This window comes from Dromiciops gliroides, chromosome 3, assembly GCF_019393635.1.
Source record: "Dromiciops gliroides isolate mDroGli1 chromosome 3, mDroGli1.pri, whole genome shotgun sequence".
Taxonomy (NCBI): domain Eukaryota; kingdom Metazoa; phylum Chordata; class Mammalia; order Microbiotheria; family Microbiotheriidae; genus Dromiciops; species Dromiciops gliroides.
Genome location: NC_057863.1, coordinates 660,869,787 through 660,889,310, shown reverse-complemented (window position 1 = coordinate 660,889,310; position 19,524 = coordinate 660,869,787). Strand labels below are relative to the sequence as shown.

General features: G+C 48.5%; 1 protein-coding gene across 2 annotated transcripts; it reads left to right on the top strand.

Moving 5' to 3' along the window:
* Window positions 1-12,255: 12,255 nt before the first annotated feature.
* LOC122749775 (T-cell-interacting, activating receptor on myeloid cells protein 1-like) lies at window positions 12,256-19,232 on the top strand. Of its 2 annotated transcripts, XM_043996295.1 has the most exons (11): window positions 12,256-12,386; window positions 12,630-12,665; window positions 12,889-13,161; window positions 16,856-16,941; window positions 17,053-17,158; window positions 17,568-17,597; window positions 17,783-17,872; window positions 18,089-18,116; window positions 18,283-18,350; window positions 18,452-18,489; window positions 18,731-19,232. In XM_043996295.1, the coding sequence occupies exons 1-11, from the start codon at window positions 12,353-12,355 to the stop codon at window positions 18,860-18,862; spliced, it is 921 nt and encodes a 306-aa protein (XP_043852230.1). In that variant the 5' UTR covers window positions 12,256-12,352; the 3' UTR covers window positions 18,863-19,232. The 2 variants fall into 2 exon arrangements, with proteins under 2 accessions (XP_043852230.1, XP_043852229.1); XM_043996294.1 differs by having other exon boundaries at window positions 16,856-17,158.
* The last annotated feature ends 292 nt before the right edge of the window (window positions 19,233-19,524 follow it).

The window sequence follows — 19,524 nt, the reverse complement described above, 5'->3', positions numbered from 1 at the left end:
CCCCTCCCTTCTTGCATTCCAAAGCCCCTAGCTCCTGGTACCACTCCTCTCTCTTTGGTGGTTTCACAACCACCTGCCCCCTCCCCCTCCCCTTCCCCTAGCTCTCGGACCTAGCTGATCACGAGCTCAACACAAGTACCAGGTGGGACAGGATTGGATGTTAGGTTGTGAGCCCACCTAGTGCAGGAGGGGACTGCTCCCTCAAACTTCGATAAAAACCCAACTCATGAACTCCTCGGCTCGCTCCTCATTCCTTGCATGGGGTTGCCCATTCTCATGAGAATGAAATAAATCTGTTTGACTCAGTGGTCTCTTTGAATTTAGGCAAACTGAGGAAATTGTCTCATACACTAAACTCTTTCTGTGTTGTTTGCTGGCCTTGGCACGTAGTCTGCAAGCTTCCGCAAAGGTCCCGCAAAATCCCCATTTAATTTCTTAGGCTAACGGGAGATATTTCGAAACCCGTGATGGGGAAAGTCTTGATGTGGATGAGCCATACTTCCAACCAGTCAGAATTAGGAACACAAAGATGAGAGTCTCTTTTCAAAGCTTTGAAATTGCTAGCTGGAAAGTTCCCTCTTTCCTGCTTGATTTTAAGATTATCTCCTACTCAGATCATTCAATCACAGGATCAAAGAGGTCTTAATTTATTGGGAAGGAGAGTTGAGCTTCAGAATTGGCTCTTCTTTTTACTCTTTAGAATTTGTAAAACTTCAAGAAAAAAGTTACCACTTAGTGGCCTGCAAAAAATAAGGTGAAGAGGGCCCAGGTTTGAAAAATCCCAATTCTACCCCAGATACTTATGCAGAAGAAAAAAGGTCCCCAAATAAACTAGCACAGACTGGTAAACTATAGTTTATTTGCTCAAGAGTGTGGTGTGCATTTTCAGGAGGATACTTTTCACTTGTTAGAAGGGAAAGAAAGTATCCTTAGCATAGCCATTTACCCTAGATAAAAGCAAACCGTACTTTCCTAATCAGTGAGTCCATCAAAGAGGATTAATTAGATAGGATTAAGAGAAGGGAAAGATTTCCTGGATAAAGTGATGGGAGGGAGATAGTGAATGAGAGAGGTTTTGCTCCGAGCAGTCCTTGAAGTAGTTGCTGAGATATCACATAGCAACAAACAATGCCCTTCCCCACCCCCCCTAACCCCCACCCAAAGCTCCTGACAAATACTAAACAAAATGGAATCGGTTGTGCTCTTCTGTCTTAAAGTCCTCTTTCAGACTTACATGAATAGATGCAAAGTGAAGCAAACAGAACCAGGAGAACGTAGTTCACAGTGACAGCAATATTGTTTGATGAAGAACTGTGAATGACTTGGCTCTTCTCAGCAATACAATGATCCAAGACAGTCCCAAAGGACTCACGATCATACTGTCCACCTCCAGAGAAGGAACTGATATTGACTGAGCACAGACTGAAGCACGCTGTTTTTGACTTTCTTTCTTTTTCTTTTATTTGAATCTTCTTGTACAAAATGACTATTATGGAAATGTTTTACATGATTGCACATGTGTAACCTCTATCTGATGTCAGGGAGTGCTGGAAAGGACTTCAGAGCTGATCTAGACCAGGATTCTTAACCTGGGCATTGTGAAGTGGTTGGCATAGTATTTGCATTACTGACTTTCAATGTGTTTGATTTCCTTCATCATGCTGGGTATCAATGGCCAAAATGGGGGCCCCATGACAAAAAAAGTGAAGCTTCATCCTGATCCAAGCCCTGGCATTACAGACAAGGGGCCTGAGGCCCAGAGAAATCTGTTTTCCAATGGCCATGTCAAATCTGTTCTTTTCCAGGAAGCTTCCCAAGGTCTCGGGCCGGCAGTGATGTCCTGCCCCTCCGTGAACTCCGAAAAGTGCTTTGTTTGGACCTCTCCGGGCTTTGCTTTGTTCTCTAGTAAATGTACTTCATATGTCAGGCTCCAGACCGTGACATGACAGACCCAGGCACAGTTTGGGGACTAGGTAGCCTCTCTGGTTCGATTTATTGTTTCGCTATCCTCAAAAGGGCCTTGGCACCCTTGCTAGCTTGCCCGACGTCAGGAGTCTGTTGCTGGACTTTCCACTTCTCCTCCCACTTCGCCCCTTTCCACCTCTCCTGAATAAGCAAGAGTTGCTTCCTGTGGCTGTCCCTTTGTAATTCCAGGGATAACTGAGCCTGCTCAGATGATCTTGTCAGCGTCATGGCTTCAGAAAGAGTTGCCTCTTGGTGACACAAATTGGCCTCTTTGTATCTCCCTGCAGCTAATGACCGCTCTGCTTTCCTGCTCTGCTGACGAACCAGGTTGAGGGGCCTATCCATCACTTCCATAGACTTGGGGGCAGGAAGGGCAGCGGCTCATGGAGGGCTGGAGGAGGGCAGCCCGTGAGCCAGGTCAGCGCTGCTGTCCCTGGTCAGACCTCTCACTGGGACAGGAGATGGGGAGCCAGAGGCTAAGGGGCTAAAGAGTCAGGAAAGATGATGGTATGAAACAATTTCTGCATGGGTTATCCGGGGTGAGGGTGCGCCAGATTGAGAATCCTGCAATTTAACATTTCAGAAGAGTATCCCATGTTCTTTTCCCACACCCCTAGATGTGCACTGAATCAGGGACAGCATCACCAAGTCACGTGCTTTCTCAGGGTAGAGGCGGAAGAAGAGAGAATCATCTGAGAACCAGCACACAGTAGGGAGGCATGAGAACTGGACATGCCAATGACTTGACTGTATTAACTTGCTGGTTAATAAGAGTGGATTGACTCGTTAACTTAACTTGGTTAACTGGTTGACTTAACTTGCTGGTTAACTTGCTAGTTAATAAGAGTGACAGCCTGATTTTTTTTTTTTTTTGGTGGCAGAAAACAGGGCGGGCAGCAAGCCAGGTGTGGGGCTGCTACTGCTCTGGAAGCCCCCCAGGCGTCACCTGGGGCACCCACCGAGTGGGCTTCTAGCCCACACTCTTGTCACTGAAAGTGACAAGCTTTTTGGTTTTTATCCCACAGACATCTGATATTCCGTCTCTCTATTGTAATCAATAACCACAGCTCTCATTTTTATATAGAGAGTATCACTTGTGGTGAAGGGCTCCCTAAACATCTTCTGTTGCTCTCAGCAGCTCTGGGAGGTAGGCACCATGATTATCTTCATTTTACAGATGAGGAAACTAAAGCTTAGAAAGATGAAGCAACACTTTCCTGTTGGGGTTATGGGGGCGGGTATGCCTGTGTCAGAGAGGTTGGAGGAGGTGCCCCATGGGGTCTCCCCCAGCTTGGAGAACACGAAGGTCTGGAGTTCTTAGAGCTGGAAAGGGCTTGAGGGAGCCCCTCAGGATTCAGACGAGGGCCCTGTGGCTGAGAAAGAGAAGACTGGTCCAAGGTCACACACAGACTTGGTGGCAAAGCTAAGGATTTGAGCTTGGGGGCCCTGACTCCCAGCTCTTTCTCTCTCCCAGGCTCTCCTCAAGCCCTCTGTCAGCTCTGCTAGCCTCTGTAATGGTCCTGGGGGCCTCTCCAATGCAGAGGTCTCCCCATTTATCTCTCCTGCTCCCCTCAGTGGACGACCTTTGCTTCTTCAGAGCTAAGATGATGCAGGACCCGGGGGTTTGGCTGAGGGAGTTTGAGAAGATGTCCTGAGCCTGCCTGCCTTCTGGGGGACTCTGCCTTTGAGGTTGCTGCACAGAAAAACAAGCAGAAAAAGAGTCACAGGTGGGGGCTCAACATTCACTCTATTTTTTCCCCCTCACGATCCAAGGACCTTCAACCTTCCTCCTTGAACTACTAAGTTGAGTGAAATAGTGACTGAAGACGGCCAAGAGGCAAAGGAGGAAGAGGATGGAGACAGCTGATGATGACAAAGGTGGTCCCAAGCACCGAGGAGAGGGCAGAGGTGGCCTTCCCTGCCTCTCTACCCAACTTGTGCCCATTCTCCCACCCATCCCCATCACACTCCAATAGTTGGGAATAAGAGCTAGGCTTGAACCAGGGAAATGAGAACAAACGGCTCCTCCCCTCAGTCTTGCCTACCCCACCCCCCAATGTTGGTCCTCTTCACCTTGAAACCAAGAAGGAGAAGGCTGGGTTGCTTCCCATGGCCCCAGGGTTGGAGTGAGCTTGGGTCCTGGGAGACCTCCTTACTCCCATCCTCGTGTGGTCTCCCCCCAAGACCATCCATGTCTCCCTCAGTGTCTGAGCTTCACGTCCCTCCCCCCCTGCCCTAGGACCCCCTCCAGAGGTGCCTGAGTGTAAGTGACTGGACAGAAAGGGGAGCAATGGAGAAGTCTGATCTGGGGTGCTGATGGAAAGCAGCTGGAGGCTCTTCCTGTGCTCCGCTCCCTGGAGGAAAACAGCCTAATCTTCGATCCCCAACTCCCCGAATGCCACCCTCCTGGCCCAACCTCATACTTCTCCACTCCCCGCCGACCCCATCCAGCTCCTCATTTCCGCTCTGCACTGATCATCCACAGATGTATTTTTTCCTTAGATACCCAAGACTGAAGACCCTCCTGGAAGTGATATAGACCCAAGTGAAGGCTGTGGACCCAAGGGAGGGGCAGCCAGTCACTTCTAATGCCCTCCCACTCTATATACCAAACTCTGTAGGGGGAGAGCAGAAAGGGGAGCAGGAACGAGCTAGGTGAGAGAACTTGGAGACTTAGGGTATAGAGGTGTGGGAATGGGCAGTGAGAACCCATAACCAAAGGGACTCTGGCCCTTCTGGGTGAATTGTGTTCCTTTGTCCTTTGGGAAGCATCTGGCACTTAGGCTACACCATTCTCTTAACCTGAGGTTCATTAAAACATGCACATCCATAAGAAACTTCTTGGCTAATCCATTTATGCCTAGAGTTGTGAAAACACAACATGGCTTTTAACATTGTAGTGCCTGGAGCCCAAGAGATATGGAATATCATTCAACGAAAGAGCATCCTTTTGTGAAGTGGTGGTGGTGAAGCATTATGGATTGTGATTGAAAAACAGACTCAAGTATCCAAGGATGGGAGAAATAGCCCAGAGACATTATTAGACAAGTCTCTTGTACTCAGGTCCTCATTTCCATTATCATGGCCTCCAAAATCCTCTCACTTGCTCCATTGTCCATGGCTTCTTCCCCTCCCAGAACTCTTGGCTGTGACATTTGGTCCTCAAGTCTTCTTATCTCTAATATGGAGATAACAATACTTCCACTATTTACAGGTCATTATAGAGTCAAAAGAGATTGCTTATGTAAAGTTCCATGTAAATATCATCATTTTTATTTCTACCATCTCTTTTGTGATGGAGTTGAGGTAGAAATCATCTTGGTGTAAATCATTGTCCTGCCTTATAAAATTAAAAAAAATGTTCTGAAAACTCATGCTTTTTGTAACCGAATAAAAGTATTGGTGTTGTTTTTCCTTCCTGTTCAAAGAGGACCAAAATGACATCATGATGTTGGGGTCAGGGCACAGTGTGTCCAGCTGTGGCTGATCAGACCAATATAAGCTTGGAAGGCTTTATCACAGGCCAAGCACAAATAGTCCGTATGAATATTTGGGAGGGAGTTGTCTCTAAATTTGTGCATCTCACTTTTTTTTTTTTTGAACTGCTTCAATTTTTCCGTAGAAGTATTGGTATGTATGTGTTACCATTATAGAGACAGCAATTGAATCTTTGATTTTATTGATGCAGAGAGCTCCCAGGTGAGAAAACTGCCCTGCAGGTCTGCATCTTTGTCTACTCCAGTCCCAGAAAGTTGCCTGAGCATACTGAGAAGTGAAGATAAAGAAGCCAATATGTGTTAGAGTTAGACTTGAACCCACGTCTTCTTGGGTTTGGTCCAGTGGCCAGCTAGGCACCCCAGGAGCTGGTGACTTGCCCCATTTTCTGTCTACCTGCCACAGTGATTTCCTAGGATTCGTTGCTCTGGGGAAAGCCTGACTTCTCACTAAGGGAAAGGGGCTTCTGTTGGAATTCTCATCATTGGCTCCTCATTTCCAACTTGGCTTCCCAAGGAATGTTGAGCTGTTTTTGGCTGTAGTCTAGGACTCCTCTAAAGAAGTCCTAGTAGAAAAGTAGGAAAAGTTAAAAAAAATACAAAAGATCTCCATTGTAGAGAAGAGGTAATTTATTCCCACATAGCAACAACAAAAAAAAATCAGTGATTAGAATGGAACCCTGTGACTGATCAGGACTGATCCCTTCAGGGTGGGGCAGGGGAGGTGATACAAAACCCGCCTGGGATAAATTGTGAAGCTGCTCATTAGCACTGATTACACTGAGCACAAACGCCCAGCTGCATTTTCTTTCTGGTGGCCTCTCTTTTGACTGATTGAAATTGAATTGGTGCCAGTTCTTCCTTTGGCACCAGTCCATTCCTGCTGTTGAAGAGACTGTATCTCCTTGTGGTGGTGGAAGTATTTGATGTTAATCCTCTCACTCCGCTAGGAAGCATCGTTACTATTATTATTACTATTATATTATTAATGACTTTCTTCACAGGTGTGCTCAACCACTACCATCCGGCCTTTCCAGACCCCTTCCCTTCTCGCCTCCCTCAACTCTCTCTGAGAATCATTTTGTGTGGATGTCTCCCGGTAGAAGGCTAGTTAGCTCCTTGGGGGCAGGGATTATCCTGTTCTGTTACTTGTGCCCCCAGTGCCCAGACTCCCAGCTAGAGCTCAATAAATGTGTGCTGATTGATCGGTCTGTTGCCTACCTAAGCCATAGCTGGCATGGCTGTCCTTTGAGAACACCCCCCCTCCTCCCAAATAACTGGCCTCTTCATCAGTCCCCAACTTTCTCTCAGGCTTTTCCAGGACCCTGACTCCATGCAAATTGGTTCTTCCAACCCTGTAGGTATGATGTGGGCTGGAATTTGGGGTCAAATTGATTGTGAGTCATCCCAAAAGAATGACAAGACTCAGTGACTCAGTTTCCCAAGTTTTATTGCAATACTGTGGTTGACCACAGGGAGAGAACCAGAATAGTGGAAAGGTATCTCTTGAATAGTGAAAGAAAAGACAGTTATATTTATAGTATAGATAAATTGATTATCAGTCTCATTATAATATTCTCCACCTAGGGGTGTTACAGGGGAGGGCTTATCCTAATTTGGAGTTCCTGGGGTCCTAAGCCAACCCCCGAGGTGGGCACCTTTTTCAGTGGAGGTGTGTTTTGGGGGTTTACACGTCATAAGGTGAATCTGGGGACAAATTTGGCCTTTTCTGCGCATGTCTCTTTCTGATTCCCATGGATAGTTTTGAAATAGAATCATTTTTCTTTAGAATTTCTATAGCCTTGTCATTTTAGTCTAAGGTCATCATGGTCTCCCTCCCTCTGTTCCCGTTCTGTGGGTACAAGAACCTAGTATAAGTTATCCATTAACTGGGGTCTGCCTCCCTTTTGGAGCTCATATCTGAATGAGAGCTTGGCTCTTGGGTTTTTCTATTAACCGTTTTTTCACCTCCTACATCAAGTAGAGATAGGGATGGTACTGCCAGGTGGGCACCGGACTTGCCACCCAGATGTTGGCTTCTACCTTACATTGGCTGGGTCCTTGAGCTGCGGGAGCTCCAGAGCTGGAGGAGCCCTTAGAAGACACCCCTCATTCTACAGAGGAGGAAACAGGCCCCAGGGAGTTGTGATGCGTCACACTTCTGATTCCATCTCCTATGTCGGGCTGCCCCAGTGTGTGAAGTGACGCTTGCACTAGTTTTTCCTTTTTTGATTGTGTGTGTGTGTGCTGTCCTTTCTTCTCCAGCAAATTGTCCCCTTGAGCATCCCCGCTCACTCACTAATTTTTTTTTTATCAACAGTATCATCAAATAATTATTTGTTTTTTTGTGGGGCAATGGAGGTTAAGTGACTTGCCCAGGGTCACACAGCTAGTAAGTGTCAAGTGTCTGAGGTCAGATTTGAACTCAGGTCCTCCTGACTCCAGGGCCGGTGCTCTATCCACTGCACCACCTGGTTGCCCCCGTTGCACTAGTTTTTATTTGACCTGGAAGCTCTGCATTTTGGGATGACATTTTATGGGAGTTTTTTATCTTGGCATTTCTTTTAGAAGGTGACAGATAAATTCTTTCTACTTTATTTTGCCCTCTGATCCTAAGAAATCTGGGCAGTTTTCATTTATGATTTCTTGAAAGATGGTAGCCAAGTTGTCTTTTTTTGGGGGGGGGCAGTGGCAGGGAGGGTGTGTCCATGATTTGTTTTCTAGGACTGTTACAAAGGTTTTCTTTTGTTAAGGGGGCACCTTGGTGGTAGAAAGGCACTGAAAAAGACATTGTATAAGAAAGACTATTCGAATCACCTTGAGTGGAAACAGCCCTTCAAATAAAAATGTTTGAGGACTAACAAACTCTTCTGAGGACTACCTTGGAGAAAGGTAGGTACTGAGAGGACCTATTTGAAAAACGGGCAGAGTCACCTAAAGATAGCTACAGTTGATTGTGTCGTTGCTACTGATTTCGTATAAATGGAAATACAATAGTGGGGTCCCAGGAGCTCTCTAGGTGCTGATTTCTCATGTTGTCTCTTTCCCTGAAGTGCTTGGGAAACTCTGGAAACTCATATACAGTGGACAAAGGGAATGTTGGCATGGGGAAGGCAGGGCTGACAGTGGCTGTAGAGAGACACAGCAAGGGGGTAATTTCCCCAAAGATGACCACTGGGGCACATGAGACTAGAGAAGGGAGGGGGGGCTCCCACAGGGCAGATGGGGTTCCCCCTGCTCAGCAGGCTCTGGAAAGAAGAGAGAAGTAGGGACGGGAAGATGACTGAGTTTGGAGGAATGGAGTTTGTTTTGGGCAATGGACAGTCATGCTGGACTGTGTCCAGGAAACTTAGCAGAGGTGGTCTCAGTAATCCCCAGATGAGTTCTGGGAACACAGCTGTCTGTCTGTCAGTCCATCTCTGTGCCTCTGTCCCTCTGTCTCTTAGTCTGTTCTTACATCTTCAGGTTTGGTGTTTTTTTTTTTATCCCAGAATGAGGGGTTCACCACAGCCTTGACCACACAGTCACAACTCACTACTCAAAACTCCTCTCTCAGAGTCCCAGGGGGAGATGTAGCTAGTCAGTTGTCTAGAGTCCTGACTGAGTGCCACGGTAAGTAGGGATGAGGTTCCCTCCCCCTGGGGGTCTCTGTATATAAGACTACATTGATGGGTCTGGCTAAGTATCCAACCCTCCCCTGGCTTCCCCTTGTTCCTGCTTGGAGACAAAAGTAGACATAAAGAGAGGTGGAGCCAGGACCAAGGATGCAGAGAGGACTATAAGGAGAAGACTTAATGGGGATGCCTAGGACCACATCACTGGTAGAAAATCCTTCATTATGCATAAAACAGAGACACCATTCTGCTCTAACTTCTCTAGCTGTAGTACTGGTCAGCAGGGCTCCCTAGTTTCCAGGTCACTTGTAACCTCGATGCTCCACAGACTGGAGACTTCTCCCTTGAAATTTCATCTACATGGAATATAGACTCAAAACCAGCTAATGTGCATGGGCCTGGTTATGGCTGGCCACAGTGTTCTAGGATTAGAGTTACCCTAACAAAGCATGTGGTTTGTGCATTTGTGTGAGGATATCTGAAGTCGTGCCTTTCATTGCTACTTCCTTTCTTGGAGCCTGCCTCCTGTGAACTGCTGGGGACCTTCACTGCTGTTCTTTCCCCTGTATCATAGCTATTCCCCATCGTAGTTCATTTGTGAATTGATGCTGAGCTTGCAGATCACTATGGTGTCCAGCCATACTCTCCCTCTGCCCCCAATATTCAGCTTGTGAATGTGATTTTCCAAACTAAAGTGTAGGATTTGCCTTTCATCCTTATTGGTGTTAAGGAATCTCTGGCCATCTGCCCCTTATGCTATCTATTATCTATTCCCATTATGCTCTAGGGTCAGAGGGATGTATTCTTTGGGAGACTGGTCTGCATTACACCTGCTATGATGTCTTGGAGCCAGGGAAACTTCCTCATTGCCCATCTTTGCAGATATGAATATTTGTCCCCATGCCTACCTAGGGACTTGAGATGAGATTGCCAACCTCTCTGTTGCAGCGGCAGCTGCCACCATCTCTCAGTGATGAGTGAAGGCAACAGCACCATGACCCATCTACTGAACAGAAGCCCCCTTTTCTATCCATGCAGGGGAAGTTTCAGACTGTCTGTGTCTTAGCTTGCTAGGGCAGTGAAATGCACCCACATTGACAAGTGGAAGGCAGGGGTTAACAGCTCTGGGTCAGGAGGCACAGAATCAAACACTCTCAGAATTGGGAGGGACCTTAGCAGCCATCTCATCCGACCTACAGTCCTAAGGCAACCTCCACCACAGCAGACTCTGCCTGTGGTCCTCCTGCCTGTCTGAGGACCTCCAGGCTGGGGAAAGCCGCTTCCCTTGGAGCCAGCCCAGTTACATTTTGTGTGTGTGTGTGTGTGTGTGGGGGCAATGGGGGTTAAGTGACTTGCCCAGGGTCACACAGCTAGTAAGTGTCAAGTGTCTGAGGCTGGATTTTGAACTCAGGTCCTCCTGAATCCAGGGCCGGTGCTTTATCTACTGAGCCACCTAGCTGCCCCCACCCAGTTACACTTTTCAACAGCTCTAATTAGGAGAGTCTCCTGGCATCAAGCCACATTTATCGCTGGGCAACCTGGTTCTGTCTCCAGTGCCTGTTTGGCAATGTAATGCCCATTCCATGTGACAACCCTTGAAATACTTAAATACAGCTCTCATCCCTCCCACCCCCCACCCTTTGAGCCTTCTCTTCTCCAGGCTAAAAGTTCCCGGGGACTTACAATGATCTTAGTATGGATGATTTAATGGAACTTTTCCCAAAAAAGTTACTTCAGTTCTGACTTTTGTTCCCAACTAACAGTCTCTCGGAGGTTGCTGTCCCAACCCTGATTTTCTAACTTATCTCATACCATGTAGTGTCTTCACATAAACCCTCTGTGAATCACACTGTGGCTTCTCCTCCCCGGCCCCCTTCCCATCCTTCTATCTCCTGTCCATTAACATGGAAGCAAAGATGCAATGTGGTATCTGAGGCACTGCAAGGAGGCTGCCCCACGTAGGAGGGGGAGTAGTAACGTGGCCTCAACCCAGAAAGATAAACTCAGGGCAGGTTTGGGAGGGCTTGAAATGGCAGCCAGAGGAATCTGTATTCATCCTAAAGGCACTGGGCAGTGCCTGAAGCTTCTTACCTTGTCTGAGCAATGCCTTAAGGATTTCCATTTGGGCAGCTGTGTGAAGATGGACCGGAGAGCAGAGAGGCTGGAAGTGCAGAGGTCAGCAGGAGGCTTTGGCCATAGTCCTGGTGAGAGGTTATGATGCTCAGTCTGAGGGCCATAGTCTCAGGATTTGAGAGAAAGGGACGGAAGTGAGAGAATAGATGGAGCGTGTGCACAAGTGTTAGGGACTGATTGGGGATGGTGGGAAGCTGAGGATGACTGCAAGATTTTGAACCTGGTGGACTGGAAAGAGAGTGGGGGCCTCTGGTAGGAAGAGGATGGCCAAGAAGAGGGGAAAGAGGACCTGTGGCAGCCTGCTTCTGCTTGGCTCTGATGCTTGGCTCTGTTTCAGATGTTGATGGGATGCTGAGAAGAGAGAATGTCGAGAGAGAAGAGAATAGACATGGAATCAAGCTGACTGTGGCCGAGGGAACAGGCAATGATGACTGACAAGGACAGTTGGGGTGCTCTGATAGTCCCTGTGATTCTGAGTCCTAAATGGTTTAGATCAAAGCTCCCAGCCCTGGCTTCTGGGCTCACTCAGCCCTGCACAGTCTCACCAGACTTTTCCCTCCCATGGAGCCTTGTTCAGTGTTTGACCAGCTCCCTGTTCTCTTTGTTTTCTTCCTCTCTCCTGCCTGCCCCAGGAACTTGGCTGTCTCCTGACCACACTGGCCCCTTTGTCCCCCTCTTTGGTTCCCCTTACACTGGGGCAGGGAGGAGCCTGGGAAGCAGGAGGCTTCTTGCTCTCCACCAGCCCCCCCCCCCAACCCGATGCCTCTCTGTCAACATCACTGAGAAGGGTGAGGGTGCTACAAAGGGGGGCCCAGGAAGAAGGTGAGAAAGAATGCTTCTAGTGGGGAAGAAGAGGAAAAGAAGGAAGGATGAGAGAGGCAAGGCTAAGGAGAGGGGGAGGAGGGATGGATGCCTCAAGAGAAAGCCTAGAGCAGGTGTCCAGAAGAGACATGTGCCCCCCTCTCACCAATTTCACTGGACAGACCCATGGGCCCTGTGGTTGTGGGTGGGACTGACAATTGCTGTCATCACATCCTGTGATTGGATGGCAGGAGGCCACAGGGACTTGAGGCGGCTCTGCTTCCTGTTTCTCCTTTCTTCATGACCCCTTGGCCAGAGATCTTAGATCAGGGCTGAGGGGCCAGCATGTCCCCCACAGTCAGCTCTCTGCTGTGCCTTGGTGAGTACCAGGGCCCTAGGCTGGGCTGGAGGGCAAGATTCTGAAAAGGTCCTTGGGTGGGGGCTACATGGGACGTATGGGGCACTGAGGCAGGGGAGAGGCTGCCTGGACAGAACAGAGCACTGGTACCTGCCCCTTCCCTTTTGTTTGACCCACAGTGAGTTAGGTGGATGGGCTGGGGTGGGATACAGAGGTGCAGCTGCTGGGGGGCAGGATCACCTGTAACCTGAGCCTCTCCTTCAGGGCTGTGTCTGAGCCAGCAAATCACAGCTCCAGGTGGTGAGTTCTTCCCCTCAAAGTGCCCCTGCCAACCTTCCAGCTCAGTACAGACAACCACCCCAAGGCAGCCAATGCTGGGGGCATAGGGGAGAGGGAGGGGGTACCTTGTAGGCTCCTTGTCTGGCTGATGGGGGTGACTCTGTTTGGGAGATGAAGGGTTGAGGGCTGGAACAACACCCAGGACGACAGGGCTCCCACAATGCAGCCTCTGATTCCCTTCCAGGGACACTCCTCAGACCCTCCATTAGGGCTGTGCCCAGTTCTGTGGTCCCCAGGGGAGCAGATGCACATTTGTATTGCCAGGGTCCACAGGAGAGCAGGAGCTTCCAGCTTTGGAAGGATGAAGGATTCATACTCCAGAAAAATCTCTCCAGTGGGGAGGCTGAGTTCCACCTTAAAATTGAGGATGCTGATGAAGCAGGCATCTACCAGTGCCGCTACGGGCAGGGACCCCACTGGTCAGAGTTCAGTGCCCCACTGCAGCTGGTGGTGACAGGTAAGGAGGAGCCCAGGAACACCTGGCTCTGGTGGGCAGGGGCTGGTCCTCATAGCTCAGCCCCAGGGCCCTCTCTGGAATATGTAGAAATATTTTATTAATTTACTAGGCCTAATTTGGGGGGCCTAATCTGACTTGGAGACTAAATTGGGAACTTTTGACTGGCTGGCTGTCTGACTGCTATTAATTTCATATGGGCCGTTTAAAAATTTCTCCACACTGCTCTGCTCCCAAATTGATAAGCAAACAATTAAGAAGCCTCTAAATTAAATAATCAAGGCAGAATTTATTTATAAAAAACAACCTGTCTGCTTTTAATACAATAAGGGGCTGTTGGGAGCAGCTAGGTGGTACAGTGGATAAAGCACTGGCCCTGGATTTAGGAGGACCTGAGTTCAAATCCGGCCTCAGACACTTGACACTTACTAGCTGTGTGACCCTGGACAAGTCACTTAACCCCCACTGCCCCGCAAAAAAACCCCAAAAAACAAAACCAACAAAAACAATAAGGGGCTGTTGCTACCTCTTGCCTTAGGGTATGCTCCAGCTTTCTCCAATTTATCTTTTTTCTCAGTCTTTTTTCTGTCCTGCCTCTTCTCTCTACCTTCTAACTGGAAGGCCCTTTCTCCAGCCCCTCTGTGCTGACCGCCCTACCGAATAGCCCCCTGCTTTACTCTAATTTCTCTCTCACTACTGTAGCGATGAACCCCTGAAAAGCCCCTTACTCTGTATCGCTCCTTCCTCTGTCTGTCTCCTCTCTTACTGTCTTCTCCAACCTCCTTGTGCCGTCTCCTGTTCTCTTAATCTTCCAGCCTCTCTCAACCTCCTTAAGTCTCCCTCAGTCTCCTTAGCATCCTTGTAGCAGCCTCCTTTCTTTTGGTTCCTCCAACCTGTTCTCTCAATCTTCCAGCCTCCCTGCATCCTGCTAGTCCTCTGGCATCCCCCCTTCAGTGTCTTGCTAGCCCTATATATGTTCTTTCTCTCCCCTCCAATCTTTGGCAGCTGGGCGGGGGCTCGAATGTCCTGTGGGTACGACACCCAGGGCTCCAGGGGCTGCACCTCTGGGACCTCTGCACAGGCTGCACCAGAGGCCGGCCTGCATGAGCCCGAGCCCAGGATCTCTGGGGCAGATCCCGTCAGGGTGGAGGGAGCTGGGGCTTTTTGCGCCAGCAGTCTGATCTGGCATCCATGGGGCTTTTTGGCTCAGCTGAAGCGGAGGGGGAGGGGCACAGCCCCTCTTACACAGAAAAAAACAAACCCTGAGGGCCTAAAGCTTTTTAATCTTAGCCCAAAGACAGGGTCCCCAAATCAAAATAAATTCCCACAAATAACATGTTCCTCTCATAGCCCTACACACCCTGGTTTGCTGGAGAGACCCTGCTTGGCCTCTGGGGTGCCCTTCCCTTGTCCTTGGACTCTCCTGGCCTGGAGAGGAAGCAAAGCCTCCAGGCTGAGCCCGGGGCCCTGCTGAGATGTCCCCTCATCTCCATACAGACCCAGCTGTGTTTTTTTTTTTTTGTTTGTTTTTTTTTTTTTTAGTGAGGCAATTGGGGTTAAGTGACTTGCCCAGGGTCACACAGCTAGTAAGTGTCAAGTGTCTGAGGCCGGATTTGAACTCAGGTCCTCCTGAATCCAGGGCTGGTGCTCTATCCACTGTGCCATCTAGCTGCCCCCTCTGGTATGTTTTCTATTCTCTGTGAATAGCCAAGAGGGAGCCCCACCCACATCTCCATATACCCTCCAGAGACTGACAAATACATAGAGCTTTGGGGACACCCATCGTTAGATGGTGTAGCCTGAATGAGGATCCAGAAAAAGTGACTGAGGAATGGTCAGAGAGATCGAAGGACAACCAGAAGAGAATGTTGGTCCAAAAACTTAGAGAGAATAGAGTCTCAAGGAGAGGTGATCAACAGTGTTAAATGCTGTAGAAAAGTCAAAGAGGATATGGATTGGGCTATTAGATTTGGCAGTTAAGAGATCATTGGGAACTTTGGAGAGAGCAGTTTTGGTGGAATGATAAGTGGAAGCCAGATTGTAGAGACTTCAGAAGAGAGTGAGCAGAGAGGAAGCGGAAGAATCAACTCTAGATGGGTTTCTCTTTCTCTTTTTCTTTTCTTTCTTTCTTTCTTTCTTTCTTTCTTTCTTTCTTTCTTTCTTTCTTTCTTTCTTTCTTTCTTTCTTTCTTTCTTTCTTTCTTTCTTTCTTTCTTTCTGGAGCAAAGAGGGTTAAATGACTTGCCCAGGGTCACACAGCTAGTATTTGTTAAGTCTCTGAGGCCAGATTTGAACTCAGGTCCTCCTGAATCCAGGGCCAGTGCTTTATCCACTGCACCACCTAGCTGCCCCCTATAAATGTGTTTCTTGTGGAGTTTACCCGGGAAAGAAAGGAGAGCTTTAGGATGATAGCTATAGGGCATGGTTACATCAAGTGTGTGTGTGTGTGTGTGTGTGTGTGTGTGTGTTTTTGCGGGGCAATGGGGGTTAAGTGACTTGCCCAGGGTCACACAGCTAGTAAGTGTCAAGTGTCTGAGGCCGGATTTGAACTCAGGTCCTCCTGAATCCAGGGCTGGTGCTCTATCCACTGCACCACCTAGCCGCCCCAAGTGAGGGTTTTTTAAGAAAGGCAGAGAAATGACCAAATTTATAGACAGTAGGGTAGCAGGCAGCAGATAGGAAGAGATTAAAAATTAGTGAGGGGCAGCTAGGTGGCGCAGTGGATAAAGCATTGCCCCTGGATTCAGGAGTACCTGAGTTCAAATCCAGCCTCAGACACTTGACACTTATTAGCTGTGTGACCCTGGGCAAGTCACTTAACCCCCATTGCCCCGCAAAAACCCCCCAAATAATTATTTGATGATACTGTTGATTAAAAAAAAATTAGTGAGTGAGTGGGGATGCTCAAGGGGACAATTTGCTGGAGAAGAAAGGACAGCTAACAGCTTTGTGAATGCAGAGGTATTAGTTTTGGCAGGGAGAGGTGAGCTCCCTTTTATGTGAGACAGAGTGTTTGCTTTTCTTATCATTCCTTTTGACCTTTCTTCTTTTCATTTCTCTGTGAATTTTTTAAAAAAATAAGAATTTAATTCTCACAAAGAAAAAGAACATTTCCAGATGCAAAATGAAAAGAACATAATGCATGAAACTATGAATCTCTAATCCATACAGCTAGTTAAAAATTCTATTATAAATTCAACATTTGATAAGCATTTATTTTTTTATGCTCTTATTGTCCTCCAAGCACATTCTCAGTTTTGAGGACAAAAAGATAACAAGATAGCACCACGTATCTTCAAAGTGCTTCCGATCTATTAGGAGGAGACAAGACACAAGTCACAAAAATAGATAGGAAAACATCAAAATGAATACAAAGTAACTTGGGAAGGGGAGAGGAGGCACCAGAAGCTGGGATTATTTTGTAGGAGGGGGTGTTTGACCCGAGTTTAGAAGGCAACAAGAGGCTCTGAGAGTCAGGACTGGAGACAGAGTGCATTAAAGACACAGGAGACAGTCATGGCAGGAGAAATGCTGTGTGTGAGGAATGGTAAGAAGGTTCATTTGGTTGGGGTGTAGAAGAGAAGGAAGTAAGGAAAGCTTGGTGGGCTGGGGGGAGTCCCAGCTGGGCCTCTGGTGTCTCATTCCTTCTCAGATTTGTCTCTGATATGTTTTCTATCTCTGACCCTCTTCTCTCCCAGGATTCTTCAGTAAACCATCATTACAAGGACAACCAGGCACAGAAGTAGCCATAGGGGACACAGTCACCCTCCAGTGCAAGGAGATTGTAAGGAGTAACATTCAAAACTTGACATTCTTTCTGCTGAAGACTGGGGTGCCAACCCCCTTACAGAGCCTAGAGGGGAAGGTGGCCAACTTTGTTCTCCCATCTGTGAAGGCTGAGGATGCTGGGAACTACAGCTGTATTTACTTAGAGAAGGGCAAGAAGAGAGCATCAGATCACAGCGATCCCCTAAAGTTGGAGGTGATAGAAGGGGACCCAGGTGAGAGGAGACACCTGGAAATTCATCTACTACCCTTTCCCTCATATTTGGGGCTATGGGGATCAGGTGATGAGGACGATGAAGATAGTTAACATTTATATGGTACCTACTGGGCACTGTGCTAAGGGCTTTACAAATATTGTTTCATTTTCTCCTCACAACAACCTGGGGAGGTAGGTGCTATTATTTCCCCCATTTAATAGTTGGGAACATCGAGGCAAACAGAAGTGAAGTGATTTGCTCAAGACCACACAGCTAGTGAGTGACTGAGTTTGGATTTGAACTCGGGGCTTCCTGATACATGGAGTCACCTAGCTGCTGATGGATAGAGAAGCGGGTGTAGGGATTTAACCTTGGGGATCCCCCATCCATTCTCTGTGACCCATACCTCTCTATCACTGGTTTTCAGGTAAAAGGAATGCACACCCTCAGAGAGAAGGTAAGAAGGAGAGGCAGGAGGCTGTACCTCCTCATATCTCCGGGCTTGAGAGCAGCCCTCCTTCCAGCCCGTTGGAGGATGGAGATGATGGATGGGAGGGTAGACGGGGGTGGGGTGGGGGGGGTGGAGGGGGTGGTTTGAGGGGGCACGATGGGATCTTGGGAAGGACCTCTCTTCTGTTTCAGGGTCCAGAATCATCGTTATTGTTGCCGTCGGCTGTGTCTCCATCTTCCTCTTCCTCCTGGTCTTTCTCTGCCACCGTCACATCCAACGCAGTGAGTTTAGAGAGGGAGGACTGAAAACCCCTGGGGGCCTGGAGGAATGAAACCCGGCATGAGAACTGGGGTCTCAGTGTCCTCTTCCAGATGAGAAGGCGGGATGAGGTGGACTCTAGGACGTCTTTGCTGCTCTGAATCCTATGGTTCTGTGACTGACCCCGCTTTCTGTCTGTCTGTCCGTCCGTCCATCTGTCTGTCTGTTTCTTCTCACAGGGAGCTCACACAGAGACACTCCCAAGAGGTAAGGATGCCCCGCTCCTTCCCACATTCCTCTGACCAACTCCCCCAGGTGCTTTTCCCCAGTGCCTCTGGAGACCTCCCCCATTGTTCATAGACTCTCACTGGGAGAATGATGAGTCTAGGTGCCAAGACATCTCCTTGCCTCTTTCCTGGTCTCTCCCTCACAGGCCCTCAGACAGCTTAGGTTACCCTCCACCCCCTTGCCTCACCTCCCTCCCTCCAGAGGAGACCATATGTAAGTGGGTCGGGAAAAGCGGGGCAGGGATCTGGGATGTGTCTGGGGGGGTGACTAGCCCCAGGAACTCCAAGACTCATGGAACCCCTTCCCTATCCTAGATGAAGAAGTATCCAAGGGGAGACCGGTAGAGACATGGGTGAGTCCTTCTTATTCTCCTCTCCCCAGAGAAGCCTCAGTCTCCCCTGGGACTCCCACCAAATGCTTTGTTCTGTGATGGGTAAAACTCAATGTGTGTGGTCGCCTGTCCCCAGTATGGGGAAAGCTACCCAGGACAAGAGTTGAACGGTTTAGCTATTAAACAGTCCACTCACAGTTCCCTGTTTGCTTCACTTCTTGTTTCCCAGTTCCTCATTTCCGCCTGGTCCTCTTTCCTTCAGGCCTCTAAATCTGAAGACCCTCAGGGAGTGACATACTCTCAGCTGAACACAGCTGCTCTCAATGAGGGGCAGAGAGCCCCGACGTCCACAGCCCCAGGGCCCAGCATCTATGCCCTTCTGGCTTTGCACTGATGGGGGAGTAGAGAGGCCTGTCACTCCAAGAAGCGGAACTGGAACTTCAGAGATGGGGAGAGCAATGAGGGATGGGGAAATGAAGACACCTGGATTTGGCTGGAAAGACATGGAAATGGGTGGTCAGCCCAAGAGACCTTCCTCTTTCACTCCCCCCCACCCCTAGGGGAACAGCTGGCACATAGGCCACATATATCCCCCAGGCCTCATGCCTTCTGACCTGTGGCACCTTCTGTGCTAGTCCATACCAACTCCGAGTAGGTTTCTGGTGACTAGATGACCTCTGGGAAAAAGAAACTTAAGCTTCAAGTTGTGAAACGGTTCATGTTGGTATCTGAAGCTTCTGCAATACAGATGATTACTCAATGAATGAGAATCTTTTTTTTTTTCAGGGCAATGAGGGTTAAATGACTTGCCCAGGGTCACACAGCTAGTAATTGTCAAGTGTCTGAGGCCGGATTTGAACTAAGGTCCTCTTGAATCCAGGGCCGGTGCTTTATCCACTGTGCCACCTAGCTGCCCCCCCCACCCCCTTTTGAGCATCTTTTTTCCTGGTGGTGCTGACACTGAATAGTGATTAAATGTTATTAGACTCACTGGGTGCCAGTGGGAGAAGCAGGCTTTGATGCACTTCAGTCTAGGAATCTAAAAGAAAGGAAGCA

Excerpts from the sequence above, each read along its gene's own strand:
- LOC122749775 (XM_043996294.1), top strand. The coding sequence starts at position 12,353 with ATGTCCCCCACAGTCAGCTCTCTGCTGTGCCTTG. Across the intron at positions 17,598-17,782 it reads TGCACACCCTCAGAGAGAAG|GGTCCAGAATCATCGTTATT; the intron begins GTAAGAAGGAGA and ends CTTCTGTTTCAG. Across the intron at positions 18,351-18,451 it reads CCCTCCAGAGGAGACCATAT|ATGAAGAAGTATCCAAGGGG; the intron begins GTAAGTGGGTCG and ends TCCCTATCCTAG.